The 18,529-nt window shown below is 41.8% G+C and overlaps 1 protein-coding gene across 3 annotated transcripts in view; it reads right to left on the bottom strand.

Moving 5' to 3' along the window:
• Positions 1–5,489: 5,489 nt before the first annotated feature.
• The window catches only part of DNAJC1 (DnaJ heat shock protein family (Hsp40) member C1), a 187,953-nt gene continuing 174,913 nt past the window's right edge, over positions 5,490–18,529 (bottom strand). Inside the window, exons 10-13 of one of the 3 annotated variants that reach the window (XR_013345047.1) lie at positions 12,868–12,916; positions 9,370–9,851; positions 7,501–7,639; positions 5,490–6,763 (exon numbers count right to left, since the gene is read on the bottom strand). Coding sequence is in view for 2 of the 3 variants with exons in the window: in XM_077809450.1 (XP_077665576.1) it covers positions 7,571–7,639; positions 9,370–9,851; positions 12,868–12,916 (600 nt within the window). In the remaining variant the exon portion in view is untranslated. Of the gene's footprint in view, positions 6,764–7,178; positions 7,640–9,369; positions 9,852–12,867; positions 12,917–18,529 lie in introns of those variants that run through there. The other 2 variants (XM_077809450.1, XM_077809451.1) reach the window with 2 other exon arrangements.

The raw sequence follows: 18,529 nt of genomic DNA on the forward strand, positions 1-18,529 counted from the left end.
GGGCTACCTTGTCAGTTATCTCCCCCCCCACTTTTTTATTAATAAAGAATGTATGGTTTCAAAACAATAGTTACTTTATTTCCTTTACCAGCTGTGATCGAAGGTAGGAGGGTGGCTGGCTTACAGGGAATTAAAATCAACAAAGGGGGTGGGTTTGCAGCAAGGAGAAACACACACAACTGTCACACTGTAGCCTGGCTAGTCGTGAAACTGGTTTTCAAAGCCTCTCTGATGCACAGCGCACCTAGCTGTGCTCTTCTAATCGCCCTGGTGTCTGGCTGCTCAAAATCGGACGCCAGGCGATTTGCCTCAACCTCCCACCCCGCCATAAACGTCTCCCCCTTTCTCTCACAGATATTATGGAGCACATAGCAAGCAGCAATAACAATGGGAATGTTGGTTGCGCTGAGGTCTGACCTAGTCAGCAAACGGCGCCAGCGAGCTTTTAAACGTCCAAAGGCACATTCTACCACCAGTCTGCACTTGCTCAGCCTATAGTTGAACTGCTCCTTACTACTGTCCAGGCTGCCTGTGTACGGTTTCATGAGCCATGGGAGCAAGGAGTAGCCTGGGTCCCCAAGGATAACTACTGGCATTTCAACATCCCCAATGGTAATTTTCTGGTCTGGGAAGTAAGTCCCTTTTGCAGCTGCTCGAACATCTCAGAGTTCCTAAAGATGCGAGCGTCATGCACTTTTCCCGGCCATCCCATGTTGATGTCTGTGAAATGTCCCTTGTGATCCACCAGCGCTTGCAGCACCATAGAGAAGTACCCCTTGCGGTTTACATACTGGTTGGCAAGGTGGTCCGGTGCCAAGATAGGGATATGCGTTCCGTCTATCGCCTCACCGCAGTTAGGGAACCCCACTGCAGCAAAGCCATCCACTATGACCTGCACATTTTCCAGAGTCATTACCCTTGATAACAGAACGTCAATGATTGCATTGGCTACTTGGATCACAGCAGCCCCCACGGTAGATTTGCCCACTCCAAGTTGATTCCCGACTGACCGGTAGCAGTCAGGCGTAGAATGCTCCCATGAGGCTATCGCCACTCACTTCTCAACTGTCAGGGCAGCTCTCATCTTGGTATTCCTGTGCTTCAGGGTGGGGGAAAACAACTCAGAGTTCCAGGAAAGTGGCCTTACGCATGTGAAAGTTTCGCAGCCACTGTGAATTATCCCATACCTGCAACACTATGCTGTCCCACAAGTCTGTGCTTGTTTGCCGGGCCCAGAATCGGCGTTCCACTGTATCAACCAAACCCACTGCCACCATGATGTCCCAATTGCCACAGCCGTGCTTTCAAGAACATCTGTGTCCATGTCCTCATCAAAATCGTCTGCATGCTGACGTCTCTTAGCCCAGCTCTGCACATACTCCACGATAATGCGCGAGGTGTTTACAATGCTCACAACAGCAGCGCTGAGCTGAGCGGGCTCCAGGCTTGCCGTGGTACAGTGTCTGCAGGAGAGCAGAGTTGCAGTGGAAGCAGTGGATGACGATGGATGCCATGAGAATAGATACTTATACAGAACAATGACAGAACCTGCAAGGTGGATTCATGGCACCAGGAGAGCAGAGTTGCAGCAGAAGTGGTAGATGACGACATGGAGAAATTTGCTACTGAGACTGAGCTCATTTACGAGAGCAGAGTTGCAGCAGAAGCAGTTGAGGATGATGGTCAGCAGTTGTACTGCGCCGTCTGCTGACAGCAGCACCCAGGACACAACAGCAGCGGTGATGGTGAGCTGAGCGGGCTCCATGCTTGCCATGGTATGGCGTCTGCATGGAAAAAAGACGCGAAACGATTGTCTGCTGTTGCTTTCACGGAAGGAGGGGTGACTGACAACATGTACCCAAAACCAACCGCGACAATGTTTTTGCCCCATCAGGCATTGGGAGCTTAACCCAGAATTCCAATGGGCAGTGGAGACTGTGGGATAGCTACCCACAATGCACCGCTCTGTAAGTCGATGCTAGCCACAGTAGAGAGGATGCACTCCATCAACTTAATGTGCTTAGTGTGGACATATGCAATCGACTGTATAAAATAGATTTCTACAAATCGACTTCTGTAATATCAACCTAATTTCAGAGTGTAGACATACCCTAAGTGACTGTCCATATGGATAGTTCATTATTGGTGACTCCCAAACAGTGGACCACTGCACTGGAGGTGACAGGTCAGAGTTCTAGAAGAATGAGGATTAGAATACTACCCTGCCAAATGCAGAGTCTGACCTGGAGGCTTTTGTAAATCTATAGAGCTTAGTGAATATATGAACAGAGCTCCAGGTAGCTGCCTCGCTGATTCTGCTTGTGCTCTTCTAGAGGAACTTTAAAGTGCAGTAGGCAGGCCCTTCTTCACTGTGCCAGAACAAGCTTTCCCACAGCCAATCTCCATTTAGTAAATGTTGGGGAGATATAACTTTGTGTGTCATCCATTCCACAATTGCTACAAAGTGTCTTGGTGAAGATCTGAATTGCTTCATCCTTTGTGGATAAACCAGCCTGGTCATTCTAACATCCAATGCGTGGAGAGCAGCCTCCGCATTGCAAGCATGAAGCTTAGAAAAAATACAGGTAAGTGAATTTGCTGGGTTAGATAGAACTCCATAATGCTGTTCTTTGATAAATACTTCAGGGGTGTTCTTCAAGGATACCCTATCAGGATGGAAGGCTGAATAAGAAGGGCCAGCCATCAGGACTTCGATCTCTCCTAACCTCCTCATTGAGGTAACTGCCACTAGGAATGAAGTTTTCATGGACAGGTGTAGGAGGGAACACACAGCTGTTGGTTCAAATAGAAAGTCCATAAGTGCTGAAGGAACCAAGTTGACAAACTATGGGGGAATTGGCTCCTGAAGAGGTAGAAGCTATTCCTGCCCCAGCCTTGCCTGAGTCTTGTTCCAGCTCACTTCAGTCTTGTCTATATTCTATTCTGACCTCACTCCAGCCCTGCACCTGTCTCCTGATCCCCAGATCTTTGGACTGATTCCAACTCAGCTTTGACCTTTGGCCTATGTTTGGACTACAACTACAATTTGATCTAGCTTATTTGAAGACTCTGACTCTGGTTCCAACCCATGACCTGTCCCCAGACTTTGGTTTCAGCGCTACCCTCCTCTTACTCCTGACTCTACATCCTGCTTTGACCATGGGGACCTGTTTTTGACTGCTGCTTCAACCACCAGGCCTGACCACCTAGAATCCAGAGCCTGACAAAGTCTCAGAATATCCAAAATCCCAAATTGTCTTGGCCAAGCCAGAGCTACCAGGATCATCTGGTGGACTCCTGCTTGTCCTTGCAGAGTACTCTGGGGATTAAGGGGTAGGTGTACAATAATCCCCCTAACCACAGCATGAGGAAGTCATCCAGGAGGAAGTCTGGGCTCAAGCTGCCTCCTGAACAGAAGCTACAGCACTTTCAGGTGCTGAGTGTTACAAATGGGTCTATTTGAGGGTGGCCCTGCTCTGAGAAGATGCCTTGGAGAATGGAGCACTTGAGTACCTACTCATGATTTGGTGAGCAATGTCTGTGGTTGTGCAGCAGTTCCAGAGTTTACATAGCAGGAGTAGTTTGGATGCCAAAATAGCAAGAGTTTCTTACCTTTGAGGGAATTGTTAACCCATTCATTAGTTCCCAGGCCAGAGCATTTGTGTGTGAGAGAAAACATGCTCACAAGATCCCGAGAGAGAATTTCTTAGGACTGTCAAACTATTAAAAAGATTAATTGCACTGTTAGTAATAGAATATCATTTAAATAGTTTGACATTTTCTAAATTTTCAAATACATTGATTTAAATTACAAAACAGTATACAAAATGTACAGTGCTCACTTTTTATTTATTTTATATTACAAGCATTTGCACTGTAAAAAACAAAATAGTATTTTTCAATTCACTTAAATACTGTAGTGCAATCTCTTTATCATGAAAGTTGAACTTATAAGTGTAGAATTATGTACAAAAAACCTGCATTCAAAAATAAAATATAAAACTTTAGAGTCTACAAGTCCACTCAGTCCTACTTCTTGTTCAGCCAATCGGTCCAACAAGTTTGTTTACATTTGCAGGAGATAATGCTGCCTGGTTCTTGTTTACAATGTCACCTGAAAGTGAGAACAGGCATTCACATGGCACTATTGTAGCCAGCATCGCAAGATATTTATGTGCCAGATGCACTAAAGATTCATACGTCCCTTCAGGCTTCAACCACCATTCCAGAGGACTTGTGTCCATGCTGATAATGGGTTCTGTTTGATAAACATCAAAAGCAGTGTGGACCGACACGTTCATTTTCATCCTCTGAGTCAGATGCCAACAGCAGAAGGTTGATTTTTTTCTTTTTGGTGGTTCAGATTCTGTAGGTTTTGCATCTGCATGTTGCTCTTTTATGACTTCTGAAATCATGCTCCACACCTTGTCCCTCTCAGATTTTGGAAGGCACTTCAGATTCTTAAACCTTGGGTTGAGTGATGTAGCTATCTTTAGAAATCTCACATTGGTACCTTCTTTGCATTTTGTCAAATCTTCAGTGAAAGTGTTCTTAAAAGGGACAACATGTGCTGAGTCACCATCTGAGACTGCTATAACATGAAATATATGGCAGAATGCGGGTAAAACAGAGTAGGAGACAATTCTCCCCCCAAGGAGTTCAGCCACAAATTTAATTAATGCATTATTTTTTTAACAAGCATCATCAGCATGGAAGCATGTCTTCTGGAATGGTGGCTGAAGCATAAAGGGGCATTCTAATGTTTAGCATATCTGGCACGTAAATACCTTGCAAAGCTGGCTAAAAAAGTGCCATCCCACTTTCAGGTGACATTGTAAATAAGAAGCTGGCAGCATTATCTCCTGTAAATGTAAACAGACTTGTTTGTCTTAGCGATTAGCTGAACAAGAAGTAGGATTAAGTGGACTTGTAGGCTCTAAAGTTTTACATAACTGCACTCAAAAACAAAACAATGTAACAAACAAATAAAATATCTACATTTGTAAGTTGCACTTTCACCACAAAGAGATTGCACTACAGTACTTGTATGACGTGAACTGAAAAATACTAATTCTTTTGTTTGCCACTTTTACAGTGCAAATATTTGTAATAAAAATAATAAAGTGAGCACTGTCTACTTTATATACTGTGTTGTAATTGAAATCAATATATTTGAAAATGTAGAAAAACCTCCAAAATATTTTAAAAATTTCAATTGATATTCTATTGTTTAACAGTGTGATTAAAACGGCAATTAATCACATGAGTTAACTGCAACTAATCGACAGCCCTAGTGTGTGTGTGTGTGTACATATAGAGAGAGAAAGAGCGTGTGCAAGCACTAACAGGATGTGGCAGTTAAAGTTGTATTTAAACAAAATTTGAGACACTCCTGAGGAATCTGATCTGTAGACTTCCTGTTTTCCCTGCTAGACAGACAGATGATAAAACAAAGTTGAAAGAGACAGTCCATTGTTTTAAATCCCAATTTTTACTCAATTGCTGCAAATTCCGACCCTTCCCCCCAGTCTGTAAATACAATAGTTAGATTCAGCAAGGTGGCTTTTGTGTATGGAAAGCATCAGGAAAATCAATGAAGTTTTTCAGACCCAAGGGTATGATAAACTGCCCCCCCATGCCCTTTAAATATATTAATATTAAATACTGTGGTCAAGTAACTAAAAAAAATGGTCCATGCTTAAACTTTATATTTGCTGGAATTTAAATTCAGATTCTCAAAGGTATTTAGGTGCCTAATTTCCATTGAAATCATGAGATATAAGCACCTCTAAGGATCTGGGCCCTAGTCCTTAGTGAAATGAAGAAAGTTGGCCCACAAATGAGGTTTTAAGTGACTGAAAAGGACGTACTGGATATGTAGTACTACTCTGGCTCTGAAGTGTGCTGAATAATTGAACAGTTGATATAATGCATTCCAATTGCTAAGTTAACTTTTGGGGTTATGAAGGTAAGATTTGCAGCTTAGAATTTTTATGTGGAAAATAACTGTGTAAAAAGTAACACAATTTTATCATATAAATATAGACAATACAATTTTCAGAATTGGGCAGGAACCAGATTTTCCATTTCCTGGAAGTTTCCACAATTTCAAAACTTTCTGAAATTGGACAAAAAATGTCAAAATTTCCCATGCAACAACGGTGTCGTGAGTCAATTGAAACATTTTGTTTCAATTTTGACATTTTTATTTTAAAAAAATATAGAATATATAGAGAAAAATTTTGGAACAAAAAATTGAAAGGTTTCATTCTGAAAATGTCAAAACAGAACATGCTGACCTTATTGAAATGCTTTCCCCCCCTTTATTCTTCCCCCAAATGAAATTTCGTCAATACTGACACATTTCTGCAATATGTTTCTTTCAGTGAAATCAGCACTTTCTGATGAAAGTGTTCCACTAGAAAACTTCTGACCAGCTCTAGTCCTGAGCTCCAATAGCTTCCATTGATTTCAGCTTTGAATGGTAGGTGCCTAGCATCCCTGTAGGGAAAAAAAAGGGCCTGTAAAGCATATCAGAGTTTATTATTTATATTAAATTTGAGTGTGAGTAATTCTGAAAGATGCTGTAGTCCTCTATGTTCTTGCACAAGGGTCTATTTCACCTCTCCAATTTATTGGTGTCATTTTTAATGACCTTCAGACACTTATCACTTTGTTGTTTAAATCTTCTTGTAGCTTTTCCAAAGTTGTGAAAAACACTGGAGCAGCAAGTGATGAACTGTAACTAAATACAGTTGTTCAGCTGTAAAAATGAAGCAGCAGAAATAAAAAAATGTATGAGCACAAATATGAAATATTAAAATAATGGTGGGGATATGCAAGTTATATTTAAATCAAATTCTGTAATTAAAAATCAATGATATGAAACGTTTGTATATATTAGTCTTTCTCAATTAAAATATCCTCTGAAAATCCTTAATTAAAATGTAGCTAAATAATAGTACTAAATATTACTGTATATTATCATGTAAGATATTTGAAAGAGCAATTATATAGCAGGCATAATAGACATATGAATACGTGTGAAGTTCATAACTCTCAAATATATAACATACACGTTTTAAATAGCATGTGTACATGCATATAAATGAACACACATTGTATGCACATATACATGCATATGTGTAGTGTGTCTATAAAGAAAAATCTTAAATTTTTTTTCAACAATCTCATGTTTAAATTTTCAGTACAGCTAACATATATTTCTTTTGCCTCCTTAAAGGTTAGACCTTTTACCCTTTATATACTGCACATTCATTCATACTGAAGTCATCATGCAATAAACTATGAGGGTCTTCTTAAAGCTCTACCAATTACCAAGACATGCAATAAGATGTCTTTATAAATAGCTCTCCAAAACAAAAATACATTTAAATTCTTTAACACAGAAAATGGTTAAGCAAGATGGCTTAAAATTTATTGATATTTTCTTTTACTAAGGCACATGACATAGAAATACTGTGGTACAAAAATGCATACTTCTGCATATGAGATTTAAAATATAATCTCATTCTGAAAAATAGAAATAAAACTCTTTTGCTCAGAAGATTCAGCTTTTAGCCATTTTCTTCTTTTGTACAAGTTCAACAAGTAACTTGTATCTTGCCACACACTCCTCCTGCAAAAAAACAAACAAACAAAAAACAGAAACTTTTATCTTTCAAAAGTACGAACTGTGATTTAGTATCGTCATATTACTTCTACTGTACACATTCTCTCTCAAATAGTTACGTTGTTTTAAAAGTAGTTTTAGTATTTTAAAAAAATGTAGAAGAATATTCACTCATGTATTGAGCTTTCAGAAGGCAAGGGCAATGTACACATAATGAAAAGTTTTCAGAGTAACAGCCATGTTAGTCTGCATTCGCAAAAAGAAAAGGAGTACTTGTGGCACCTTAGAGACTAACCAATTTATTTGAGCATAAGCTTTCGTGAGCTACAGATGAAGTGAGCTGTAGCTCACGAAAGCTTATGCTCAAATAAATTGGTTAGTCTCTAAGGTGCCACAAGTACTCCTTTTCTTTTTACATAATGAAAAGTGGATTACAAAAAGAATTTTCAGTTTGGGGTTCATTACAGATAACTGATGTTGTTAGAGACCAGAGAAAAATAGGAGAAAATTTGCCTTATATCAACAGTCTCTTTCTTGACAAAGTGTCTAGCAGAATAATGATTAAAATAGGGAAGTAGCACAGTTTTGTAATATTGTCAACAGTGTGTCTGAAAAATGATTGCCTCGCTCTTAGGGCTTGTCTACCTTGGAAATTTACCCAAGTAGCTATCCAAGTGTAGACTCTGGAACAGCTATTTCATAAATTTCCAAGCGTAGACCAGCCCTTACCATCATTCTAATGTAGCAAACCCATCCTAGAATGTGAACTGCCAGAGAATTTTGAGATCTAAAAAGACTGTTTCTGGAACCCCACCCACATTTCCTCCTCTCTAACATTGATCTTCTGGTGCAAGTAAGATGAAGATATCCTGCTGCTAGAGGCATCAACATTGGACTGCACTGCAAATTGAATTGTCATGAATACTGGGCTCTTACTGAACCTACCCCATGGCAAAATAGAGGTCACTGATCATGGACACATTGCCTCTGTTAGCTCTGCCCAGGGCTTTTCTTCCATATAATCTAGTAGGTTTATAATTTCAGTTTCTCCATATGCTTTTGCTTAACTGTCTGGAAATTTAAGAACAGCCACACTGCGTCAGACCAAAGGTCCACCTAGCCGATTATCCTGTTTACAACAGTGGCCAATGCCAGGAGCCCCAGAGGGAATGAACAGAACAGGTAATCATAGAGTGATCCATCCCCTGTTGCCCATTCCCAGCTTCTGGCAAACAGAGCCTAGGGACACCATCCCTGCCTAATAGCCATTGATGGACCTATCCTCCATGAACGTATCTAGTTCTTTTGTTTGAACCCTGTTATAGTCTTGAACTTCACAATATCCTCTGGTAAAGAATTCCACAAGGTGACTGTGCGTGGTGTGAAAAAAAACCTTCCTTTTGTTTGTTTTAAACTTGCTGCCTATTAATTTCATTTGGCGACCCCTAGTTCTTGTAAAAAGAAAAGGAGGACTTGTGGCACCTTAGAGACTAACCAATTTATTTGAGCATAAGCTTTCGTGAGCTACAGCTCACTTCATCGGATGCATTCCACTGAATAAATAAAGTATCAATATATGTGGTGACAATACCCTGTGAGTTGGGCCCTTTGAGTTTTCAGATAGTGACAGGCTGGATTAAAGACCTCAGGCTGGCAGCTAATTGATAGGAAAAGACCTGCCTAGATGTCATATTGGTTTATTAGTAGTCTAATCCCATACAATACAATGACCCTACCTTACTTTTTCCTGGGACGCATTTTGCTATCTTATCCCAGCGGTCTGATGTTCCCTTTGGATACTGCTGTAAGGCTAGTTCAAGAAGCTTCTGTTGATTTTGAGTCCACAATTCTTCAGAATTGTGGCTTTTCTCTTTTTTTCTGTTCTCATCATCGCTATATTCATTCTGTTCTGTGTTATCAAAGTCTTTCTGACGCTTTCCCCTGCATTTATCTTCTGCCACCTCTTTCATCGTTGCTGGAGTTACTTCAGATGCTTTGGCTGTTTTTCTCTTGCGGTGTCTGGTTTCACTTGTCATGGTCTCTCTGTGATCTGCTGGAATAGCCATCTGTTCTGGGTCACGATTATAGTTCTCCTCCTCCTCCTCCTCCTCCTCATCTATTTCTCGCTGTGTAATTATATGGTCTGGCAAATCCATGTTGGTTTTGGCATTTCCGGAATTCTGGGCCAAGTTTCTAAGCTCAGAAAGTCTAACAATTCCTGTTGGAAATAGCATTATATGTAAAAACCACTAAAGTAAATGAAAAGGGAACTGGGTGGTGACAAGTGATCTACAGCTGAGAGACAGAGCAGGGAGAGCCCTTGTGGTTGAGAACCTGGGTTTCAGAGTCCCCCAGAAACCAACAGAACTGCAGAGGCAGGGATTGTGGCATAACCCCCTCTCAGTCGGCTGGTAGCCAGTCAAAGTGAGTGCAGGAACAAAAAAAAATTACAGGAGTTCTGAGGCTCTCCTCTGCCCAACCATTTCAAACTGCGAAGGGCAATTTTCTGCATTTCAGAAGATTTTAAAACTTTTTTTTTTTTTAAAAAGCTCATTCTACTTGGCGTAACCTGCCAAGGACAAATTCATCACCTACAAACCACAGAGCCCAAATATATTTTGGGCTAGATCCACAAAGAGGATTTGTGTTACAAACAGACTCAGTGTTACAATGCCTAATGTTAGGTGTCTTGCCACCTGGTAGAAGCTTCAGCCTCAAATTAGGTGCCCCGGCTTACTATACAATGCATGGGGAAAGTTAGGTGCCTGACTACAGGATTCATAACAGCCAGAAAGCTGAGTAGGGAGCCACCTAAGTTAGCCAGCAGGAAATGCTGAGCAGAGGGGTGGGGCCAAAGCCCCGTCCCTCAAAGGGAGTCGGGCGCCTAATTCCAGGCCAGTGGGAGGCGCCTATCTCCACTTGGGGTTCATGGCTGTGAACCCTCTCCTAGAGTTAGGTAAGCCCTTTCTCACAAAAAATGATGGTGTTGCCACACTCCACCCTTATGCTCTGCCCTACAGCCCAGCACTCAGAGCACTCACCCAGGATGTGGAAGTCCCAGGTTCAAATATCCCCTGCCTGATTTGGAGCAGTGACTTGAACTCAGGTCTCTGCCACCACCTGATGAATGCTTTAACCACTGGGCTATAAGTATTCTGTAGTGGGCCACTCTCAGTCTCTCCCGTTGAAACTCTTCCACACTTTTTACAAAATACTCAAATAGCCATTGGAGCAGAGACTGGAACCTTCGTCTCCAGGGAGTATGTGCTAATCACTAGGCTACAGAGTCATTCTCACTCTCTCCCTGGTCTAGAGATTAGGCACTGAGTGACTCAGTGGCAGCAGGACTTAGACAGCTTTGTGAAAGCCACTGGAAGAAATGTAGGCACCTTGGGGAGTTTACTGGGGGAAAATTAGGTGCTCAGGGAATGTAGGAGTGTACAGGGTTAGGTGACAGCTGAAAAGGGGTTTTGAGGATCAAAATTTTGGACTTATGTGGCTATTAAGCACCTAAATCCCTTTGTGGATCTAGCCCTTTGTGTTTCCCATCAGATATGCAACATAAAAGGCCAACATAGACATTAAGAGTTCAAAGATGGTTACTCCTCCTGTATATGGTGCATGAGGTCCCCATCCAATGGAATATTTTTGTGAATTCTGATACATTTTATCTGCTTTCTCAAGCTATGAACTATATAATTCAGAATGGCCAGTTATACTAATGTACTAGATTGAGAAGAAGGGACTGGGCGACTATTCTGAGCAAACTTAGAACCAAGGAATAAATGCAAGGGAAATATAATCGAAGAGCACGAACATCTGCAATAAAAAAATCACTAATCTAAACTTTCCTTTTCTCTCCCTCCCCTTCGATTTGCTTATCCCCTTTTTCTCTTCTTCCATATCCAAATCAGTCCATAATAGCCATCTCTTCTTCTCATTTTACTGTTTTCTCTATTATTCTTTCCTTTATAGTTCATAATCTTCTCTCCTCTCATTCCTTGCCTTTCATATTTACCCCATTCTGTTGTCCAACACTCCCACCTCATTTTCTCCTATTGTAAATGGTCATTTCCCTTGATTCATTTCTGTTCTTTGTTCTCTGTATCCACTAGATGCCCCAGCCCTCCCACATCTGTCAGTCTCAATCTACCCCCTTCCTCCTCAAATCTTCTTTGGGAGAGGTAACAAATAAGCAGGATAGGAGAATTTTAGAAAATTTTAAACTTTCATCATTCCTGGAAAGATTAATCTACTGTAACATTTATTGGCTGATTGCAGTTTGGATCTAGTTGTCTCATTAGAGTCACAAGAAATTGAGCACGTATGTTCCATCCTAGCTGCAAAGGGTGCCATCAGATCCTTGTGTGACTAATTCAGCGGCCCTCTCATGGCTCTTGTGAGGGGTTTAGAAAACCCTGTCCCTTACCCATCCTATTTAAATATGGAAGTTTTGGTAGTATTGGCATGTGAGTGTGCATTAAAATATGCTTTCTCAGAGCACGTATGGGATTAAAACTAGACTGTTTTCCCCCAACATTCAAGCACACACAGAGAAAAGATGACAAAATAGACAGAGTTCATTTTAAATTTGAGCAAATAATGAAAAGTTTTTCTAGTATTTGCTGAGCTCTAGTAGATAGATATTATTTAATTATGGCAAGAACTGCAAATCCAGAACATTTACAAATTGATTACTCATTCAAATCTTTAAAAAATAACCCACAGAAATAAGGGTTAAAATAAAATAAATTGGAAATTGGCAAAGGTTGAAATATCTTCCCTTCCCCAGAAAAAGAAATAAAAAGCTAACAAATAAAATAGGAGCAACATGACATAGGGTTAAATACATTGTTAAAAGTCCTGTACTGTATTCCCCAAGCCTATATTCCTTTGTCAGTCGTCTCAACTGGATTGTAAGCTCTTCAAGGCAGGTATTTATCTGGGATGGCTTTTTTTGCATATCTGAATTGACTAGCACGCTGTGGGCACCATTATAATAAATAAATAGAATAATAATACCCTAGAGAGCCTTTACACAGCCACCTCTAAATGGGAGGACTTCCTTAAAATGCTCATCCACCTTGGTGTCTGCTGAGAGCAGGAGCATGGAGCTTCTACATCCAAGGCTATAAACATCACTCTGAAAGCTGCAAAATGGCCTCTACATTAGAAACCCATCATATAAATAATTTGTTATTAACAGCATTGATTAGGACTTAGGGGTCACACACCTGGAGTATGTGTAACAGATTCCTTCAGTTGCTTGGTCTTCATGGTAACCTGTTTTTTTAAAAAAAGTACAAATTAAAAATTGCACTGTTAACACTAGATTATTCATTCAGGCTTTTAAAGATGTCATGAACAGCTTACGCCCAAATACTAACATTTTAACATCTACAAAATGCTACCATGATATCATACTAATGCCCTTCTGCTAGGGCTTATTCAGAAGGCTATGCCAGTTTTAAATTGTTAATAGATGATTTTTCAGGCTTAGTCTGAAGGGGAAAGGCAGGGAAAAAACCAGGGGTAACGTCATGGCAGGGGTCTATTATAGACTGCCAACTCAGGAAGAGGAGGTAGGTGAGACTTTTCTAGAACAAACAACAAAAATATCCAAAACATAAGAACTGGTAGCAATGGGGGACTTTAACTACCAAGACATCTGTTGGAAAAGTAATATGGCAAAATACAAAATGTCCAGTAAGCTCTTGGAATGTACTGGGGGCACCTTTTTGTTTCAGAAGGTGGAGGAAGTACCTAGGGAGCAGCCATTTTAGACTTGATTCTGACTAATGGAGAAATTGGTTGGGAATCTGAAAGTGGAAGGCAAATAGGGTGAAAGTGATTATGAATATGATAGGCTTCATAATTCCACAGAAAGAAAAAAACGAGAACAACAGAAGAAGGACCATGGACTTCAAAAACATAGACTTTAACGAACTCAGAGAACTTGTAGGTAAGGCCCCATGGGAAGAAAATCTATGGGATGAAGGAGTTCAGGAGAATTGGCTGTTTCTCAAAGAGACAATATTCAAGGCAAGAGAGCAAATTATCCTGATAGAAGGAAAACTAGGAAAAATAGTAAGAGGACAATATGGCTCCCTCTTAAGCTCTTTAATGACCTGAAAATCAAAAAAGAATCCTACAAAAACTGGAAACATGGACAAACTGCTACAGAGGAGTACAAAAAAATAATACAAGCATGTAGGGACAAAATCAGAAAGGCTAAAGCACAAAATGAGTTACATCCAGCAAGGGACAGAAAAGTCAGTAAGAAGGCTCTATAAATACATTAGAAGCAAGAAAATGCTGAAGGAAAGTGCATGTCCACTGCTTAGTAAGGAAGGAGTCCTAACAGATGACATCAAAAAGGCCAAGATGTTTAATACTTATTTTGCTTTAGACTTCACTAAAATGGTTAATTGTGACCAGATTCTTTAACACAATTAACATTAAGAACAAGGGGAAAGGAACTCAAGACAGAATAGCAGACAAACAGATTAAAGAACAGTTAGATAAATTAGATTTATTCAAATCAGCAGGGCCTGACAAAGTTCATCCTAGAGCTCTTAAGGAATTAGATGAAGCAATCTCAGAACCATTAGCAATTATCTTCAAGAACTCATGGAGGATGGATGAGGTTCTAGAGGACTTGAGAAGAGCAAACATCGTACCCAGCTTTAATTGGGCAAATTGGACCCAGGGAATTATGGACCAGTCAGCCTAACTTTGATAGCTGGAAAGATACTGGAACAAATTATTAACCACTCAATTTGTGGACAGAGAGAAAAATAGGGTAATTAATAATAGCCAATACGGATTTGTCAAGACCAAATCATGCTGAACCAACGTAATTTCCCCCTTTGATGGGTATTGGGCCTAGTGGATGGGGGAAGCAGAAGACACCATTTATCTTGATTTTAGTAAAGCTTGTGACATGCTCCCACATGACTTTCTCATAAGCAAACAAGGGAAATATGGTCTAGATGAAATTATCAGGTGAGTGTACAATTGGTTGACAAACTGTACTCACACTAGTTCTATGTTCCACTGTCAACTAGAATCTGTCCTAGGTCTGGTATTATTCAAAATGATCATGAAAGGCTTGGATAATAGAGTGGAGAGTAGGCTTATAAAATCTGCACATGACTAGCTGGGAGGGGAACAGGATAAAATTCAAAAGGACCTTGATAAACTGGAGAGAGGTTCAAAATTAACAAGATGAAATTCAGTAAAGGCAAGCACCAAAATATTACGCTTAGGAAAGGAAAAAATCAAATGCACATCTACAAAATGTGAAATAACTGCAGAAAAGGATCTGGTGGCTACACTGGATCACAAATTGAACATAAGTCAACAATGAGATGCAGTTGCAGCAAAAAAGTCCAATATTCTGGGATGTATTAACAGGAGTGTCATATGAAAGACACTCCTGGTAACTATCACACTCTAGTTGGTACTGGTGATGCCTCAATTGGAGTACTAGGTCTAGTTTTGGGCATCCCATTTCAGGGAAGATGTTGACAAATATTTAAGTTTCCAAAGGAGAGCAACAAAAATGATGGAAGGTTGAGAAAACCTGACCTATGAGGAAAGGTTAAAACAACTGGGCATATTTAGTCTTGAGAAAAGACAACTGATGGGGGACCTGATAACAGTCTTCAAATACGTTAAAGGCAATTATAAAGAGGAAGATGATCAATTGTTCTCCATGTTCACTGAAGGTAGGACAAAAAGTAATGGGCTTAATCTTGTGGAGTACAGAAGCCATGAGCTATATGATCATCCAGGTGCACTTCCCAACCCGTAGTGAGGCATCTGTAATGAGTTTCTTCGTGGATGGTGGGGAAACCAAAGGGAACCCCTTTTGTTTTCCACCAAACAAGGGACCTGAGGGGACACAGAGAAAGTGAAACATTTATCTAGGGTGTATCTGCTTGAGCAGAGACCATCCACAACCATGTTTGGAGGCCCTGGAGGCAGAGCCTTGCAAAACATGTCACGTAGGTGTAGGTGGTCATAGGCCTAGAAGGACGAAGCAGGACAGGACCAGCATCTGCAGGATGAGACAGAGTTGGACAATGAGGTCGCTCATTCCAAGGAATCTGTTCTCTGGCAAGTATGCTTTATCCAAAACTAAGTTCCAATTTGCTCTGGTAAACTCAGTTTTGTGTGGTGGTGGTGGGGGGTTTAAACTGGACTCTTTTAGATTTACCTGAAGTCCCAATGACTGAAAAAATTCTAGTAATGAGAAGACCACTATCTGTACCTCCTGATACAATCGTTCTGTGAGCAGCCAACTGTCAAGTTAAGGAAATACCAGGTTGCCTTGACAATGATGATACGCTGCTATCATGGAGAGCATCTTTGTAAAAACTCTCCGTGCCCCTGAGAGGCCAAAGGGAGAATTCTGCATTGAAAGTACCCTCAGCCCATCGTAAAGCACAGTAATCACCTGTGCTCTGGAGGAATGTCTATATGATAGAAGGCATCCTTCAAAATTGAGGGCCACAAACCAGTTGCCTTCATTTAGGGAAAAGATTACTGAGGCCAAGTGGGTCATCCTGAATCTTAAATGGTGTATGAAGACTCAGCTGTCCGAGATCTAGAGTGGGTCTCCAGCCCAACCTCCTTTTTGGAGACAAGGAAATATCTTGAGTAAAAGCTTTATCCCTGTCTTGAGGAGAGACAGTCTGTCACCCCAAGCTAAATTAGGGAGTCCACCTCCTGTTTGAGAGGCCTCTTGAGAGGGGTCCCTGAAGAGGGATGGGGAAGGTAGTTTTTAAGAGGGAGTAGAAAAAAATGGTTACTAAACTTCCATAACTACTGTTCTTCGAGATGTGATGCTCACGTCATGTTATTTAAGTGTGTGTGCTCGCCACGTGCACCAGTGCCAGAAGTTTTTTCCTCAGTGGTATCCATAGGGGACTAGCTCTGGCGGCCTCTGGAGTGGCGCGCATATGCGCTGGTATAAGGGGTGCCACCAGCTCCCCCCTCCCTCAGTTCCTTCTTGCCAGAACTCTGACAGAGGGGAAGGAGGGCGGGTCATGGACTGGACATGAGCAACACATCTTGTAGAACAACAGTTATGGAAGGCTAGTAACCATTTTTTCTTCTTCGAGTGCTTGCTCATGTCTGTCCCATGTTAGATGACTCCCAAGCAGTATCTCCAGAGGGAGGTAGGAGTTCATGGATATGTTGATTGCAACACAGTTCTGCCAAAGCCAGCTTCATCTTTGGCCTGCTGAGGTTGCGAAGGTGTGCACCGAAAACCATGTTGTGGCCCTGCAGATATCCTGGATAAGTACTTGTGCTAGAAAGTCTGCTGGCAACGCCAGAGCTCTAGTTGAATGGGCCGTCACTATTAGTGGACATACAACCCGCACCAACTTGTAGCAAGTACGGATGCAGGTAGTAATCCAATACGAAAGCTCTGAGAAGACACCAGGAGGCCTTTCATCCTGTCAGCCACAATGACGAAGAGTTGAGTCAATCTACGGAAGGGCTTGGTATGCTCTAAGTAGAATGCCAGAGCCCGCCTGACATCTAGGGTGTGCAAGCGCCTTTCCTCGTTGGACATGTGAGGCTTTGGGCAGAACACCAGAGGAAAATGTCCTGATTAACATGAAAAGGTGACACCACATTTGGCAGGAAAGCAGAATGGGGACGCAACTGAATCTTGTCCTTGAAGAACACCATATGGGGGCCTCTGACATAAGGGCTTTAATCTTGGAGACTTGCCTCACTGAAGTGATAAACACAAGGAAAGCAACCTTCCATGACAGATGTGGAAGAGAACAGCAGGCTAAAGACCCAAAGGGAGGGCCAGTGAGCCTAGAGAGAACCATGTTGAGGTCCCACTGGGGCACTGGACCGACAGAAAACGTCTTTCAAGGCCCTTAAGAAACCTGATAGTTACTGCATGCGAGAATACCAATCTGTCCTGGACACGAAGATGGAAGGCTGAAATGGCTGCCAGCTGCACCTTGATCGAGAAGTTTGATGTTTCAAGTGAAGCAGGTAGTCCAGAACGGACTGCAGAGAAGACTGGGTTGGGGAGCTCCTCCACTCTGACGCCCAGCAGGAGAAGCGCTTCTACTTTGCCAGGTAAGTCGCTCTGTTGGAGTGTTTTCTACTCTCCAATAGAACTTGGACTTGACTAGAGCAGGCCTGCTCCTCCAGGTTCAGCCATGCAGCATCCATGCTGAGAGGTGGAGAGAGGTGAGGTTTAGGTGCAGCAACTTCACATGATCCTGAGAGAGCAGGTCTGGGTGGTTGGGAAGCACACATAGGGGTGCTGTTGCCAAGTCCATGAGCATGTTGAACCAATGCTGGCGAGGCCATGCTGGGGCGATCATGACGACTTCAATCCTGTCCCTCTTGATTTTCAGGAGGGCCCTGCTGATGAGTGGAATTGGTGGAAAGACGTACATCTGGTCGCCTGCCCAAGACAGGAGAAAAGTGTCGGAGAGCAATCTGCTGTTGAGCCCTTGATGAGTCCTAACGGATGACATCAGTGTCGACAGATGCTCCAACTGAGCTCTAGACACACCCACACTGGGGCATGGAGTGTCACTCGATACTGAGGATAAGGAAGAAGCAGTCCCCTTAGAGGACTTCAGAGGCAATTTGTCCTTCTTCTTGAGGTGGTGTTTACCTTTACCCTCCTCATGCCTCTGTTTAGACAAGTCCTTGTCTTGCTTGAGGATATGGAGGTGGAGAGTGCTGGTGCCAGAGGGGCACTACTCTGAAGCTCCAATGAGTGTGCCAGTGAGCAGGAAAGCCGAGGATCAGGTTGGGGCCTAATGGAGAGGTCCATTAAGTGCATGTGATTCCAGAAGTCCTGAGACTGTCTAACATGAGGGGGAAAGGAACAGCAGATTTTGCACT

This window comes from Eretmochelys imbricata, chromosome 2, assembly GCF_965152235.1.
Source record: "Eretmochelys imbricata isolate rEreImb1 chromosome 2, rEreImb1.hap1, whole genome shotgun sequence".
In the NCBI taxonomy this organism is placed as follows: Eukaryota; Metazoa; Chordata; order Testudines; family Cheloniidae; genus Eretmochelys; species Eretmochelys imbricata.